The sequence below is a fragment of the Saccopteryx bilineata genome, chromosome 6, assembly GCF_036850765.1.
Source record: "Saccopteryx bilineata isolate mSacBil1 chromosome 6, mSacBil1_pri_phased_curated, whole genome shotgun sequence".
Lineage (NCBI taxonomy): Eukaryota > Metazoa > Chordata > Mammalia > Chiroptera > Emballonuridae > Saccopteryx > Saccopteryx bilineata.
Genome location: NC_089495.1, coordinates 203,490,074 through 203,506,965, shown reverse-complemented (window position 1 = coordinate 203,506,965; position 16,892 = coordinate 203,490,074). Strand labels below are relative to the sequence as shown.

General features: G+C 53.1%; 1 protein-coding gene across 1 annotated transcript; it reads right to left on the bottom strand.

Annotated features, from left to right (window-relative positions):
• Positions 1 to 348: 348 nt before the first annotated feature.
• On the bottom strand, positions 349 to 12,675 carry E2F1 (E2F transcription factor 1). The gene is made up of 7 exons (XM_066234982.1): positions 12,178 to 12,675; positions 4,982 to 5,072; positions 4,407 to 4,626; positions 3,489 to 3,641; positions 2,081 to 2,195; positions 1,761 to 1,986; positions 349 to 1,668 (listed from the first exon to the last, which is right to left on the bottom strand). Exons 1-7 carry the CDS (start codon positions 12,673 to 12,675, stop codon positions 1,421 to 1,423), a joined length of 1,551 nt encoding a protein of 516 aa, XP_066091079.1. The 3' UTR covers positions 349 to 1,420.
• Positions 12,676 to 16,892: the final 4,217 nt, after the last annotated feature.

Sequence of the window (16,892 nt, the reverse complement as noted above, 5' to 3'; positions counted from 1 at the left end):
TTTTCTTATGTCTCTTCCAGCAGACCTTGAAAGCCCAGCTGTGATGGGAGGGAACACATGTCTCCAGACTGAAAAATACTGACAGAGTTGGCCAGTTGCAATTATGCTGCATGTTTACAAATGCTCAGAAACATTGGGAAGGAATACTTTCTGGGGCTGGAGAAAGGAGGGGAGTTCCCTATTACTTTATTGGATCAGTTTTTAGGTTGGAACAAAAAATGGTGATGAAGCCTACCTCTGTTGGAGGCTATGAGGTGCGAAGGAAGTGAAACCAAACGGACACAGAGAAGCTCCCTGTGAGAGAGAGCATTTCCCAGCCCCAGATTTGCTTGCAGCACACAGTCCCAAAACCCAGCCCAAACACCATCCAAAATATTTATTAAAACTAAAGCAGGAGAAAACAGAACTGTTAGGAAGGCAAATCAAAGTGCAGATTGGAGAATGGGGCAGAGCAAGAAGTGGGGTGGAGGGGGCACTTCAAATGCCACAGGAGGCACCCCAGTGGGCTGGGGTTGGGGGGAGGCCGTTCACCCACCCCTCCTGCCCACCCTGTCAGTAAAGGTCCCCTACTCACCTCTCCCAGCTCACATCCATCCTGGGGGAAGCTGGAACCCTGCAGTGCGCCCCTGGGGACACCCCCTGGACCCACCCATGGCTGTCAGTCAGTCTGTCTCCCTCCCTCACTCTCCCAATAAATAAAACTGCTCAGGCCCTAGTTCCTTCAGAGTGGGGCAAAGAACAGCTCAGGGACCCCTGCCCTCACTCAGGGGCATTAGGGAGTTGGGACATCAACCCCATATCCCTTCTACCCTTTGCTGGTGCCCCAGGCTTGCCAAAGAGGCCTTGATAAATAAATAACGCTCCATTAAAGCTTCGGTCAGAAAAACCTTTAAGACGACAGAAGTGCTCTCGCTGTCCTGCAAACAAGCAGGCCAAGGCCTCACCACCGGGCCTGGTCAGCACGCAGTATACTGGGGGCAGATGGCCACCCTGGGCCTGTGGGGCCCCTGGAGCAAGGAGACCAAAAGTGCAGTTAGAGCCCCCACCACACACACACACATTCATGCACACATGTGGACACACACGTGGACACACTGGGGCGTGTTTTCAGTGCACGCACAGTTGTGTTCACCTTCATTCCCCGGTACATGCACACACACATGCTCACACACCACTCACCCTGTGTACACACATGTTGGGTGCTGGGTGCATGCACATACACACCACAAACAGAGTCTTTCCCTTCCTGGCTTGCTCAGCCTCTTGGCAGTAGCCAGACTCCAGAGCTAGAGCTTCTGGAAACGGGAAAGGGGTATAAATTAAACATTTCCAATCAGGCTGGGAGGTGGCTAGGGACAGGGGGCTCCAGGACTGCAGACAGGGCGGACATCTCAGAAAGCCCTGGCCCCCAAAATCCCTGTCAGAAATCCAGGGGGGTGAGGTCCCCAAAGTCACAGTCGAAGAGGTCTCTGATGCCCTCGCCCTCCTCAAGGCCAAAGTGGTAGTCGAGGGCCTCGTGGGGCGGAGACAGGCTGATGAACTCCTCGGGCAGGAGGCTGGAGAAGTCCTCCCGCACATTCTCCAGGAGCGAGTCGGCTGCCACCAGGGGGGACAGGCGGTCCTCGTCCATGGGGGCCCGCAGGCCACCCATCCGGGAAAGCAGAGGTTCTGGGGAGATGGGGGAGCATCACAGGCCGGGGATACTCCAGCAAGGAGGGCAGAAGGGGCTGTCATGACTGTCCCACCCCCTCATCACCCACCTTGCTCCAGGCCGAGCAGGGACTGGCTGGGATCCGTGTCGGGGGTGGACGGGAAGGATGATGATGGTGGCACTGTGGTGGTGGGGTCCGCGGCCCTGTCCTCCTCCCCCCCAGAAGCTGCCTCCTGGGATGGGGTCTTCCCAGGGCTGATTGCATCTGGGCTCTCCTCAGGGCACAGGAAAACATCAATGGGGCCTTGCTTGCTCTTAAGGGAGATCTGAAAGGTCTGCAATGGAGGCAGTAGGCTGGGTAAACTGAGGCTCAGCTGATCAACTTCCCAGCCAGCCTGTACTGATGAGGGCTGGAGTGCTACATCTCACCTCTGATGAGTCCACGGCTTGAAGCTGAGTCTCGGGAGGGGCCTTGATGACCATGACCATCTGCTCTGCAGGGTCTGCGATGCTACGAAGGTCCTGGCAGGTCACGTAGGCCAGGGTTGGTGGAGTTAAGAGCCATGTGACCTTTGACCTCTGAGGGGCTATCCACTCAGATAGCTAAAGCAGAACCCACACTTGTTTAGTCTCTCCTGTCCTCCCCATCCCTCACCTGGCACATAGTTAGTACTCAAGCCTATCTTGTGCCCTTGAACCTCCCCATCTACCGTATAAGCATCAACTTATAGTAGTTGCTTCCTGTATGTGCCTTGACCAGGCAAGGCCAGGGATTCGAACTGGCGACCTCAGCGTTCCAGGCCACCACTGTATCCACGGCACCACCACAGGTCAGGCTCATTTCCAACATCTGTCTGAGTCCATTCTATCCATCTAATCTGAAGGTAATGATGGCTGCCTGCAGTGACTTCATGTAAGTTACTTAACATAACTCCAGGCCTGGTGCTGAAACATTTCTCTGACTCATGATCTTGGTACCAAATTAGTGGCTGTCTCCAAAATTTATATACAAAATTATATACATAATTTTAAGTGAATATATTCACTTAAAAAAACAAACAAACTTATTTTAAAATCGTTTCTCTTTTTGTAAATGATAAAAACTTGTAGGCCCTGGCCGGTTGGCTCAGCGGTAGAGCGTCGGCCTGGCGTGCAGGGGACCCGGGTTCGATTCCCAGCCAGGGCACATAGGAGAAGTGCCCATTTGCTTCTCCACCTCTACCTCCTCCTTCCTCTCTGTCTCTCTCTTCCCCTCCTGCAGCCGAGGCTCCATTGGAGCAAAGATGGCCCGGGCGCTGGGGATGGCTCCTTGGCCTCTGCCCCAGGCGCTAGAGTGGCTCTGGTCACGGCAGAGTGACGCCCGGAGGGGCAGAGCATCGCCCCCTGGTGGGCAGAGCGTTGCCCCTGGTGGGCGTGCCAGGTGGATCCCGGTCGGGCGCATGCGGGAGTCTGTCTGACTGTCCCTCCCCATTTCCAGCTTCAGAAAAATAAAAATAATAATAATAATAATAAAATAAATAAATAAATAAATAAAACTTGTATCGCTAACCCTGAAGCTACAACCAAATACTGAATCACTGTACTAAAGGTTTGCCACTGCTGGTACTAGCTTTTCTTGTTTTAATTTAGCCATTCTGGAATTTGATTTTTTCCCTCCTTTTACAAATGAAGACGAGACTCAGAAGTAACTTATTCAAACGTCAGTGAGTAAATGCTGAGCAAGGACTTGCATGCAAAGCCAGGGTCCTCCCCTGAATCCAGGGCCTAAGGCAGCCTCTCTAGTCCCACTGGGGCAGGGCCCAGCCCACTAAGCCCGCCATCCACAGTCCAAGGATATCGCTGGCTGTCAGCATCCTCAGAGAGCAGCCGACGTTGAGTGGTACAGATGTGGATCAGGTGGTCCAGCTGCCGCTCATTCTCCTGAAGTTGCTGGAGGTCCTGAGTCAGTCCTTCGAGCCGCCCACCAAGCCCCATTGCTGCATGGCTGCCTCTGTGGGGAGTACAAGGAGGGTTAACAGCCCTTGGGCGCTCCGCCCAGGAGCCCTGACCCTCCGCACCCAGTCTGCTACTGCCTCTGCTCGGAGGCGAGCCCTTGCTCCTCTCTCGGTCTGGCTCCTCAACTGGCAAACAGCAGAGGGCTGAAGCAAGGCTCCGAGTCGGGCTGGCACAGGTTTATTTCATTCATTCATTCATTCATTTTTAGAGAGAGAGAGAGGAGAGAGAGAAAGAGCGAAAGAGGGGGAGGAGCAGGAAGCATCAACTCCCATATGTGCTTTGACCAGGCAAGCCCAGGGTTTCAAACCGGCGACCTCAGTATTCGAGGTCGATGCTTTACCCACTGCGCCACCACAGGTCAGGCTAGATAAGTAAATTATGGCACAGACATGCCATGAAATACTACACAGTGCATGAAACGTACAGACAGGGAAGTACTTCTAAGACGTTGTCAAGTAAAAAGAAAAAGATGCAGAATGGAGTGATCTATCAAAAAACTGAAACAGCGTATGACACAGCAATTCCACTTCTGGGAATAGATCCAAAGGAACCTAAAACACTAATTCAAGGCATGTATAAGAAGCAATCAATGAACAAGCAAAACTGCCACAACTACAACTTGATGCTTCTCATCTCTCTCCCTTCCCATCTGTCTGTCTCAAAAAAAAAAATAAAGCCACCACAGTGGGTCTTGCCATCAACTCCTCCAGGCCAACCCAGCCCAGGCCTCTGCCCATCCTCCTGTTCGGCAGGTACCTACAGCCACTGGATGTGGTTCTTGGACTTCTTGGCAATGAGCTGGATGCCCTCAAGGACATTGGTGATGTCGTAGATGCGCCGTTTCTGCACCTTCAGCACCTCAGCTGCCCAGTTCAGGTCGACCACGCCATCAGCTGAGTGGCTCAGCAGCTCCAGGAATCGTTTGGTAGTCAGATTCAGGGATGTCTCGTAGCGTGACTTCTCCCCTGGGGATTTCACACCTGGAGAAGAGGCACGCAGGGCAGGGTCCCTCAGCCGGGCCAGCCTCCCTGGCAATGCAGGGCAGGAGGATGAGGCTGGGGTAGGCAAGTGACTCCTTCCCTGGGTGCAGCCACGCAGGGAGGCCCTGTGGCTGCCGCCTGCTGACGGTAGCATTCCTTTTCCGGCTAGGGAACTCCCACCCCCAGGGCCTGGGGAAGCCATGCCAGGCAGCCACTCCAGCTGCCCTTTGGGGCCCCAGAGGCCTGGCTCAGGCCCAGGCCTGACAGAACTCAGTTTGCAAACATGTTTGTCGTCCACACCCCCAACCTGGGCCCAGCCGTCAGGGGCCTGCTCTAGCCTGAGCTCCGTGGGTACCTCTTCCTGGGTGGCGGCCTCTGCCCCGGACTGGCCCGCTGCTCTCAGCCAGGTACTGATGGTCAGTTTCCAGGTCCAGCCTCCGCTTCACCTGCAGCAAAAACAACAGGAGGATACCCAGTAACAGGAGAGGCCACAAAAGACCTGGCTGAGGCTCTTGGGCCATCCCATCTGAGTTTCCCTGCTAGGGTGCCTATGCGTGTGAGGGGAGACCCTATGGGACACAATGCTACCACACACGACAGACCACTCAACTGGAAGGCGAAGACCCAAGTTCTAGTCCCAGCTCTACCACTACCTACCTGGAGATTAAAAATATGTCTGTAAATTTCTTTTTTTTAATGTGGCGTGTAGTAGCACAGCCAGAAACTAAATTTGTATATCTTAAAGCTAGGGTTTTCTTTTATTTCTTTATTCAATTTTAGAAGAGAAAGAGAAAGAAGGGGGGAGGGACAGGAAGCATCAACTCCCATATGTGCCTTGACCAGGCAAACCCAGGGTTTTGAACCAGTGACCTCAGCATTCCAGGAGGACGCTTTATCCACTGTGCCACCACAGGTCAGACTGTCTGTAAATTTTTTTTTCTTTCCCTTTTTTTTTGTATTTTTCCAAAGCTAGAAACAGGGAGGCAGTCAGACAGACTCCAGCATGGGCCTGACCAGGATCCACCCGGCATGCCCACCAGGGGGCGATGCTCTGTCCATCTGGGTGTCGCTTTGCTGCAACGAGAGCCATTCTAGCACCTGAGGCAGAGGCCATGGAGCCATCCTCAGCACCAGGGCCAACTTTGCTCCAATGGAGCCTTGGCTGTGGGAGGGGAAGAGAGAGACAGAGAGGAAGGAGAGGGGGAGGGGTGGAGAAGCAGATGGGCGCTTCTCCTGTGTGCCCTGGCCAGGAATCGAACCCAGGACTCCCGCATGCCAGGCCGACGCTCTACCACTGAGCCAACCGGCCAGGGCCTGTCTGTAAATTTTTTTATACTCCTCCTTTCAAAAGATGATGCGGAATTCTCCTCCCCTTAAATATGTGCCAGATCTGATAACTTGCTTCTAATGAACTGAGTGTGACACAAGTGAGACACTGTCACTTCAGAGACTGGATCAGAGGCCCACTGGAACTTCCTCCTTGCTATGCTATTTTGGATCACTCACTCTGGGTGGAGCCAGCTGCCATGTCATACAGGTCCTCAAATAGCCCTGAGGGCAGGCCCAAGTGGCAAGGAACTGACACCACCTCCCAACGGCAATATGGGTGAGTTTAGAAACAAAGCCTCCAACCCTAGTCCTGCCTTTTGACGACTGGAGCCCATGCCAACATTTCAGCTGCAGCCTCAGAACACACCCGGAGCCCGCTAAGTCTGTCCTGAACTCCTGATCTGCAGAAACGGTGTGATAACAAATGTTTGTTTTAAGTCTTTTGGATACAGGACCCTTGGGCAAGTCATGATCTCTCTCAGGTTTCTGACTGCCTGTGAACATGGCAGCAGCTGGTGCTCACCATGGGCTTTGCACATAGTGGTAGTTCATTCCATACCGTGGACTAGCAGCACAATGATGGCCCCATTTTACAGATAAGGCAATCGAAGCACAGCTAGGCCCAAGGTCACAGAGCCAGGGAGCCCTGATTTGGTTGCACGTACACAATGGGAATTGCCCCGTAAGTCTCACAAGGTGTCTCAAACACATCCAAAAGGAGATGTACCTCCTGGCCCCACCCACATGGTTTCCCAAGCTAGCAGCTCCTTGAGCCCTGCCACCGACCTCATCACACCGACTTGTCAAGAAATCCCATCGCCAGAGTCACTACCGCCTCCGGCTGGACCTTTCAGCTGTTTCCCCAACAATTTCCCCGCCTCCACCTTCAAGTCTTCATCTGTCAGTTTCTCCACGTGACCCTCCGCTGAGGCATTTTCCTTCACAAACCTGCGCTCCAGGCCTCGGCCTGGGATGGTTCCCTCCCAGGCTGCTGACTCCTTCCTTCCTACCCTTCACACCCCTACGTCCACGGGCAGGCACCTTCCCCATCACCTAAGCCGTCTGATCCTGCAACAGAGACTGCACCTCTCCTCCCTCTGAAATGCCTGACCCAATCTTCCCCCACACTGTTCCTTACTACAGATTTCTGCAGATGTGTTTGTCCCACCAAGGAGCCAGGGAGCCCCTCAGAAGCAGGTACTGGGTCTAAATACACTACAGTGTCTGGTATGGGAGCCTGGGCATCAGCAAATGTTTGCTTAACTAACCTTGCACATGCTGATGGGCCCGGACAGCATCACGCACCTGGATTCCCTCAGGTGTCCTGGGGGCAGAAGAGCCAGCACGTGCTGGGTGCTTCCTGTGCACTGAATACCACTAAGGAACTGCTTCATCTGCATTCGCTCACCAGACCCTCCGCCCACACCCTGCGGTCCGTGCGACCATGCTCTCCATTCACAAGGAGTGGTCACCCGAGACAGTGCGAGGTGGAGGTTGGACTTCAACCTTCAGGGGCTGGCACAGAGACCATGTTAATATCCACCTTAGGTCCTGCCTTCCTAGAACCTAGTCCAGAAGCCCGGCCCCCCAAAGCCAAACAGAATGTTCCCCCTCTTTAGCATTTCCCCTGCTGCCTGAACCCTAGCAGTCTCCTGACAAGTGCACCCCTTGCCTTCTCTGTTCCCCAGGCCCCTGCCCACCCTGAAGGCAGGGCAATGCCAAGCAGATGGGCAGACATCTCCAGCAACACTCTCTACAGATAGCGGCACCAGGTCCCCGAAAGGCACAGAACACTGGTAAAAAAACAACCCGGACTGCTCAGATACCCATCATGGGAGCAGGCTACGGACTGAGGGTCATCCACACCCTGAGTACCACCCAACTGCCAAAGACGGGGGCAGGTCGACACAGAAGCCTCTCAGATCCCAACAAAAAAGATTGTTCTAGGGCAACGCATGTATATAACTCCTTTCTGGATTAAAAAAATTCACGAACCATTTTTTCTCTGGTTGTTTCTATTATAGAATGCATTTCCGAGGCTACCTATGTAGAGGGCGAGGGCCATGGGGGATTACCTTATCAACTGTGGATGGTACACTGTTTGAACATGGATATTTTTTAAAAATTACATTTTTTTAAATTTTAGAAAAAGCCCTGGCTAGGTAGCTTAGTTGGTTGGAGCATCATCCCAACGTGCCAAGGTTGCAGGTTCAATCCCTGCTTGGGCACATGCAAGGAGCAACCAGTGGATGTGTGGGTGAGCGGAACAGCGAATCAGTGTTTCTCTCTCCCTCTCCCTTCCGCTCTCTATAAAATTGATTTTAAAAAAATAAGATTTTAGAAAAAGAAAGCTGTCACTACTTTAAAGTAAAAAAAAAAAAAGTGTATTGCACTTATTTTTGAAAGCCGTAACAATAGGGCAGAGGTAGACAGGAAGGGCCAGGAGAAAAATGGCTGACTTGCAGAGCCTTGTAAGCAGGAGGTGCTCAACGAATGCTCGCTAATGTACAAGCTGAGCCTGTAGCTTGTTTCAAGAACTACCCCCAGCCTCGGCCAGATGCTCAGTCAGAGTGTTGTCCCACACGCCAAGGTCGCACGTTTGATCCCCAGTCAGGGCACATACAAGAATCAACCAATGAATGCATAAGTAGAACAACAAATCAATGTTCCTCTCTTTCTAAAATCAATCAATTTAAGGCCCTGGCTGGTTGGCTCAGCGGTAGAGCGTCGGCCTGGCGTGCGGGAGACCCGGGTTCGATTCCCGGCCAGGGCACATAGGAGAAGCGCCCATTTGCTTCTCCACCCCCTCCCCCTCTTTCCTCTGTCTCTCTCTTCCCCTCCCGCAGCCAAGGCTCCATTGGAGCAAAGATGGCCCGGGCACTGGGGATGGCTCCTTGGCCTCTACCCCAGGCGCTGGAGTGGCTCTGGTCACCGCAGAGCGATGCTCCGGAGGGGCAGAGCATCGCCCCTGGTGGGTGTGCCGGGTGGATCCCGGTCGGGCGCATGCGGGAGTCTGTCTGACTGTCTCTCCCCGTTTCCAGCTTCAGAAAAATACAAAAAAAAAAAAAAAAAAATCAATCAATTTAAGTTTTTTTTTGTTTTTCTTTTTTACAGAGACTGAGAGGGAGTCAGATAGGGACAGACAGGCATGAACGGAGAGAGATAAAAAGCATCAATCATCAGTTTTTTTGTTGCGACACCTTAGTTGTTCACCGATTGCCCTCCCATACGTGCCCTGACTGCGGACCTTCAGCAGACCAAGCAACACCTTGCTCGAGCAGGCGACCCTGGGTCCAAGCTGGTGAACTTTGCTCAAACCAGATGAGCCGCGCTCAAACTGGTGACCTCGGGGTCTTGAACCTGGGTCTTCTGCATCCCAGTCCGACGCACTATCCATTGCGCCACCACCTGGTCAGGCCAATTTGTTTTTTTTTAAAAACTGCCTCCCCAGTGGCGCAGTGGATAGAGCATCAGACTGGGATGCGGAAGGACCCAGGTTCGAGACCCCGAGGTCGCCAGCTTGAGTGCGGGCTCATCTGGTTTGAGCAAAGCTCACCAGCTTGGACCCAAGGTCGCTGGCTCAAGGAAGGGGTTACTCTGTCTGCTGAGGGCCCGCGGTCAAGGCACATATGAGAAAGCAATCAATGAACAACTAAAGTGCCACAATGAAAAACTGATGATTGTACTTCTCATCTCTCTTCATTCCTGTCTGTCCCTATCTATCCTTCTCTCTGACTCTGTCTCTGTAAAATAAATAATAATAATAAAACCTTAAAAAAAAAGAGAGAAAAAAAAAAAACTGCCTCCCCAGCCCTCTGGCCAGTTGGCTCAGTGGTAGAGCATCAGCCCAGTGTGTGGAAGTCCCACGTTCGATTCCCGGTGAGGGCACACAGAAGCGACCATTTGCTTCTCCACACCTCCCGTGTCTCTCTCTCTCTCTCTCTCCCTCTTCAGCAGCCATAGCTCAGCTGGTTCCAGCCACCACCATCCTGAAGCTGGCTTCAGGCGCAGGCTGGTGCCAGTGGCCATTGCCTCAGGCACTAAAAAAATGGCTCTGTTGCTGAGCAATGGAGCAACTAGCCCCTGATAGGCAGAGTATCACCCCACAGTGGGCTAGTGGGGTGGATCCCAGTCAGGTGCATATGGGAATCTGTTTCTCTGCCTCCCCTCCTTTCACTATAACTAAAAAAAAGCAACAAAAACAAACTGCCTCCCCAAAATACCAATGCAGTGGGTCCGTCGAGGCTAACCACAGGTATAAGTTGGGGGGGCGCTGGAGGGCAAAAGCCGGGCCCATTTTTCTGGCCTTCAGCTCCAGGATGGTGGTAGCTCCCATCCCTACCCACCAGCAGGAGATGCCCACTAGCCCTAAGTACTGTGAGGGCAGAGGCTGCTTACTTGCCTCTTGGACTAGTAGTACCTCGCGGATGCTCACTAACTGAACTGTGGAATGAGTGGGATGTTCAGGCCCCCTTGAAGCTGCTTCAGACACCACTTGGGATGAAGCAGAGGTCATGTTTCATGTTTCCCAGTCCGTGGCAGTCTCTCTGAGCCTGGAATTTAGCTCCCTGAGGGCAGAACCCCAGGGCCTGCTGAGTACCTGTAAGTCAACTAAATGGAAGTTATTTTCCAGGCCCCAAGCTGGTACCCAAAGGGACAGGCAACTAGGGTATATGTGACAAGCCAGGGGAACCACCACCCAAACCATCACTCATTAGGAGGAAGGACCCCTGGGCTTCCTTCAACCTCAATTAGCATCTCTAGGAGGCGATTCACCCAATGGTTAGGGTAACAACTCAGTTAATTTCTACTGGCCCCATCATTCACTAGTTGAATTGCTTAGTTCTAACATCTCTCAGCCTTAGCTTCCCTATCTGTAAAAGGGGAAGGTTGTTGAGAAGGTTAAATGGGTTTTAATTGGGTACAGTGCTAGGCCCAGAACCTAACAAACAAAACAGTCCTAAAACAATGGTGCCATTATCATCATTATTATTAGCATCTTGATGATTCCGGAAGGAAGGCAGCACTGGGCATGGGGCCAAGGGAGTTAGGGGATGCCTCAGGGACCAGCTGCCACCTAGGCCTCCACTGGCAGTCGAGTAGCTTCCACCTCCTTCCCCTAGGCCCTGCCTCACCTCTCCCACTTGCTTCAAGACCCTGCTGAGACCCTACCCTGCCTGGCAGTTGCCTCTGCCTGCCAGTCTGTGCCCCACCTTCACCCACAGGCTGTGCCAGTCAAACTGGTCTCCGCACCCTGTCCTGCAGCCCACAAGTCCAAGCTCCAGGCCTCCACTCCCTTCTTCCCATTTAATTCAGCCATCTCTTCTTGCCCCCCCACCCCCCATGTGAACTGATCTTAGCCTCTTGTTGCTCTTTATCAAGACATCTCCTCGGGATGTTTACTCTCTCCTGGCACTGAGGGCCTCTTCTCCAGCTCCCAGAGGCCCAGCCCACCCAGTACTGCCACAGGGCCCAGGGGTCTGCCTGCCTGATTAATGAGGTTCCATGGCAACCAGAGCCTGGGAGGGTGGAGGATGGCAGATGGAAGGACAGGCAGAGGGAGGGGAATTAGCAGCTGGCCCAGCCACCCCGCCCTGCAAAGAAGGCCTCCCAGCCAGGCCAGTCCCCAGAGCCCCAAGCTTGCACCTGGCAGTCCAATATCAAGGCAGAAAGGAGTGCTGCCTCAATGACTCTTCCACGGTCTGGCCCCAGGATGCCCCTCTTCACCTCCCCAAGCAGCCAAGCCCACTACCCAGCTACAAGTTCTGGTTTGAAGTCAGCAGGCCGCAGTTCAAATTCCAGTCCCACCACTTGCAGCCGTGAGACCCAGGGCAAGTCACTTCCCCTCTCTGGGCCTCAGATTAGATGGGCACAGTGACAACTCCGAGCTCACACAACCCGGCTTGGGAGTTTTAGCCGGCTTGAAGTCGGCCAGAGGTCTGGCATGCGGGCAGCACCAGTTGAATACATGTGGGCCATTATTAATGACTCTGACCCGCTCCGGTGAGGCTCAGAGCACAGAGGAACAAACAGGGACTGGCCCGAGATCACCCGAACCCCGGGGCGGGGCCCGGAGGCTCAACCCAGGATCGGCACCGCCCAGTCCGGGCTCCACAGCCCACCCCTCCCCCTCGCCTCCAGGCCCCACACCGCGCCCCGCCAATGAGTGCGCGGGGGTCTAGACAGCGAGCACACTCGGCCCAGTGTCCCTGGTGTCCGTACCGGCGGGCGGCCGAGTGCGGGGCGCGGCGCGCTGGGTGTGGGCCGGGGTGCCTGCGGCGTGGCGAAGAGCAGCAGGTCGGGGTCACGGGGGCCCGCGGCAGGCACGGCGGGGCCGGCCGGAGCCGGCGGGGCGCTGGCCTCCTGCGCCGTAGAAATGATGACGATCTGCGAGGAGTCGAGCAGCCGCAGCGCGCCGGCCCCAAGCAGGGCCTCCAGCGCCGGCGCGCATGGGCCGCCCGCGGGGGCCACGGCCATGGCGCTCACGGCCCACGCGGCCCGGGTGGCAGGCGCCGGCGGCGGCGCGGGCCCATGACGGCAGGCCGCGGCGAGGGCTCGATCCCGCTCCGGATCCCGCTCCGCCCCCGGCCGCCGCTGCCTGCAAAGTCCCGGCCACTTTTGCGCGCCAAATCCTTTTTGCCGCGAAAGAGCCACGAGCCGCCGAGCGCTGCTACCATTGGCTGTCCGGGAAGTGACGGAGGCGACGGCGACAGTACCCATTGGCTGCAGCGCGCCGGACCGGCTGCGGAGGGCGGAACGGGGCAGCGGTGCGAGGAAACACGGCCAATAGTAGAATGGGGCGCGCGCAAGCTTTGTCGGGGTGGTGCCAGGCGCGTTCGCAAGCCCCGCCCCCTGCCGGGGCGTCAGCTGCGCGAGGCGTGGTGTGCCGGCTCCGCTCCGATACCGCTCACCTTGCAGGTCTCTCTAGGTGCAGACCTTGAGGACGCGAGGTCCTGCGTGTACATTACACGGCAGAGCCCACTTGACCCCGAATACCCCACACACACACACCTGTATCCCCAACGCTCTCAGCCCAGATATCTAGGAACTCTCCCTTCCCTTTTCTCGGTTCGCAGGCCCACCTAAGCCCCAGACACATCTTCCATCCTAAACTTGCCTGCGTGTGCCATTTACTTTAAAATCCTCCGCTGGCCCAATCCCTCTCACCCCGAGCCCAAGCAGAAGGGGGCTGCCAGGAGATGGGGAGGATGTATGTCCCAATACAGTTTGGGATTTTCCTGCAAGCCCTCTTTTATCTTCAATAGCAAATGCACAGCTGATTGAACTCATTCATTTTACAAACGTTTTGAAAGCCTTCTCTGTGCCCCATCCTTTGTTCAGACCTTGAGGAGCTCAGTCTAGTGAAAAAGGGAGTAGGAGGGACAGAGAGGTAACATGTTTACAATATGATGAGGAATTTACACCATTACATTAACTCCATGTTGGCTGGTCCGAAGGTAGTGAGTTATCTCAATTGATTGTTCACATTAACTCCATGTTAGGATCTCACAAAGGGGAGAGTTGAGGGTGCTGAGCATGAAAATGCGTTTATTCTGGAGGCCGTGGGACCTCAGCTGATTTGAACAACATTGTCCTTTCCTCTGTGCCAGCACTGAGGGCAGAAATGTGAAAGGCTTGGTAATTAAAAAAAAATTATGTATTGATTTTAGAGAAAGATAGAGAGAGAAACATCGACTTATTGTTCCACTAATTTATGCATTTGTTGGTTGATTCTTGAATGTGCCCTGACTGGGGATCAAACCTACAACCTTGGCATATCCAGTGGATGCTCTACCCAACTGAGCTACTGGGCCAGGGCAAAGACTTAATTGTTTCTACAAACTCGCCTGCCATCTGGTGGGGATACCCCACAAAAGAAAGAAAAAAGTAGCTAAGACACGAACAAGAAATCCCTAGGCCCATTATAAACACCACTTCCTCCACAGTGCCTGATGCTGCCTCTGTTCCAGCGCTGACCACGCCGTCACTCCATCTGCCAACCCTACCAGGTTTCTCCCAACACTGGTCTGAGCACAGCTCAGAGCAGGTGCTCTGAGGGGTTATGAAAGGAAAGCAGGCTGATGATGCCAGCGGTTATGTAGAATATGAGACCCTGCTTCTCCAACAGTCGTCCTTCGGCCCCTGGCTTCAGAATCACCCGGGCACTTTTTTGGTTGTTTTTTTTTCCAAGAGCGAGGAAGAAAGAGAGATGAGAAGCATCAACTTGTAGTTGCAGCACTTTAGTTGTTCATAAATTGCTTCTCATTCGTGCCCTGATCAGGGTGCTCCAGCTGAGCCAGTGACCTTGAGCTCAAGCCAACGACCTAGGGCTTCAAGCCAGTGACCATGGGATCATGTTGATGATCCCACACTCAAGCCAGTGAGCCTGTGCTCAAGCCAGATAAGCCCGTGCTCAAGTACCTGGGCACTTGTTCAATTTGGACCCACCCAGCCCCTTCCAGTTTAGATCTCTAAGGGCTTAGAAATACACATTTGCACAAGCAATCCCCCACCTCTATTCCAGGTGACTTTTTTTTTTTTTTTAACAGAGACAGAGAGAGTCAGAGAGGGATAGACAGGGACAGATAGGGACAGATAAGGACAGAAAGACAGGAAGGGAGAGAGATGAGAAGCATCAATTCTTCACTGCAGCTCCTTAGTTGTTCGTTGCTTGTGTTCTTATATGTGCCTTGATGGGGGGGAGCTACAGCAGAGTGAGTGACCCCTTGCTCAAGCCAGCGACCCTGGGCTCAAGCCAGTAACCTATGGGCTCAAGACAGCGACCATGGGGTCATGTCTATGATCGCACGCTCAAGCTGGTGAGCCAGTGCTCAAGCCAGATGAGCCCACACTCAAGCCGGAGACCTCAGGGTTTTGAACCTGGGTCCTCCGCATCCCAGTCCGATGCTCTATCCACTGCACCACCGCCTGGTCAGGCTCCAGGTGATTTAAATGCACAATCACATTTAAGAACAGATTGGGCCTGACCAGGCGGTGGCGCAGTGGATAGAGCGTCGGACTGGGATGCCAAAGACCCAGGTTCAAGACTCTGAGGTCGCCAGCTTGAGTGCGGGCTCATCTGGTTTGAGCAAAAAGCTCACCAGCTTGGACCCAAAGTCGCTGGCTCAAGCAAGAGGTTACTTGGTCTGCTGAAGGCCCACGGTCAAGGCACATATGAGAAAGCAATCAATGAACAACTAAGGTGTCGCAATGCGCAACGAAAAACTAATGATTGATGCTTCTCATCTCTCTCCCTTTCTGTCTGTAGGTCCCTGTCTATCCCTCAATCTGACTCTCTGTCTCTGTAAAAAATAAATAAATAAATAAATAAAAATTTAAAAATAAATAAATAAATAAAAGAACAGATTGGTATACCTGTATAATCAAAATGTGTGGTGCAGCCTCAAATTACAGCCCCTTGAAGACATTTCTCAGCTTCAGGTCCTGAGCTGTAAGTTGGCACGTTGCTTTGGCCTCTTCCAGGGTTGCCATGAGAATGAAGAGCATGAGATCTGAAAGTGTTTTATAAACTATGAAGTGGTTTAGGAAAACAGTAGGAGTTTCCCAAGCAGTTTGTGAAATCACTCATTGCAAATCCTAGACTGTGTCCACATTAGAAAAGGCCACAGAGACTAAGTAGCCTCATAGCCTCTTGCTACAGAGGAGAAAACTGAGGGCTGTTAGGGGTAGGGACCTGTGAAACTAGCCAGTGATAGAATCTAGCCTTCAATGGATTTCCAGCTGTGAGGTCAGCCCATCCCCTTTCTCCTCCCCAGATAGAGAAGCTACTACCTTTAGAATGATAGGTCTCATTCAAAAAAAAAGCCAGAACCTGACAGAGGGAGAGAAAATCCAGCAACATTCCCATTCCAGTTGGAGTTCCTTTTTTTCACATTTTCCCAAAGGGTCTCAATAACAGTAATAGTCACCTTTTTTTTCCCTCCTGCAAGTAAAGGAAGGCCTTATTGGCCATGCAAGAGGAAAGTCAGGAAAAGAGGCCTTGGAGAGAGCTTCGGGGGGTTAAGCCCAGGATGAGCTGCTGCTGCCCATTTGCTCCCCTGGTTGCAGGTCTCGTGGGGTTCCATAGAGCTTAGGAGAAACAGAGGTAGTGAAAATGTTCTGGGACAGGGGAGAAGATGGGGAGGAGGAGGAGGAAGGTGTGGGCATGCTCCCAGGAGGGAGAGTGCAAACTATTCGCTTTATAAAGCCCTGTCATGCCCCACAGTCATTCAACAAACATTTATTGAGCACCTGTCATGTGGCAAGCACTGCACTGGTTGCTGCAGAAGGAAGACATAGTTATTATTGGCCTATTTTATGTGAGGAAACTGAAGCCCAAAGGACAGGAGCTTATCTAGCAGGTGAAAAGTCTATTATTCGGTCTTGGTCGCCCAAAGCCAGGGGTTTTCCAAAGCCCTGCCCTCCCCAAAGTATCTGAGTACACACCTTCCCAGGTAGAAGCAGATGCCCTCCTTGCCACAATCCCTCTCCTGCTCAGCAGAAAGGAGTGAAGACCAGAATTCCCAGTGTGGAAGCAAGGAAGAGATAAGGGCCTTCTGTATCTATTAATACCCACTTGAAAATAGTCAAGGCCCGATAGGTGGGGTGCCTTGGCCCTAAGCCTGGTTGATCCTGATAACGCTGTTCTCAATGTCAACAGTTCTCCTCTGGCTGGTAGCTTTCCAAAAAACTCACAATTACTGGGCAGCCACTTCTATAGAGGATCTGCTTTCAAACCAACAGTTCCATAAGTAAAGCTTTTTTATCCACAGGGTTCAGGAAGAAGGAGACTCAGAGAGGGGCACTCAAAGGTCAAGGTCACACAGCAGAACTGAGATGGGAACGTCACCTGTTCCACTGCAAAACAGAAGACCAGCCCTCCATACCCTGACACCCTCTGGAAATACCCTAAGAGCCAGGCTCAGGGCTGTCAAGAT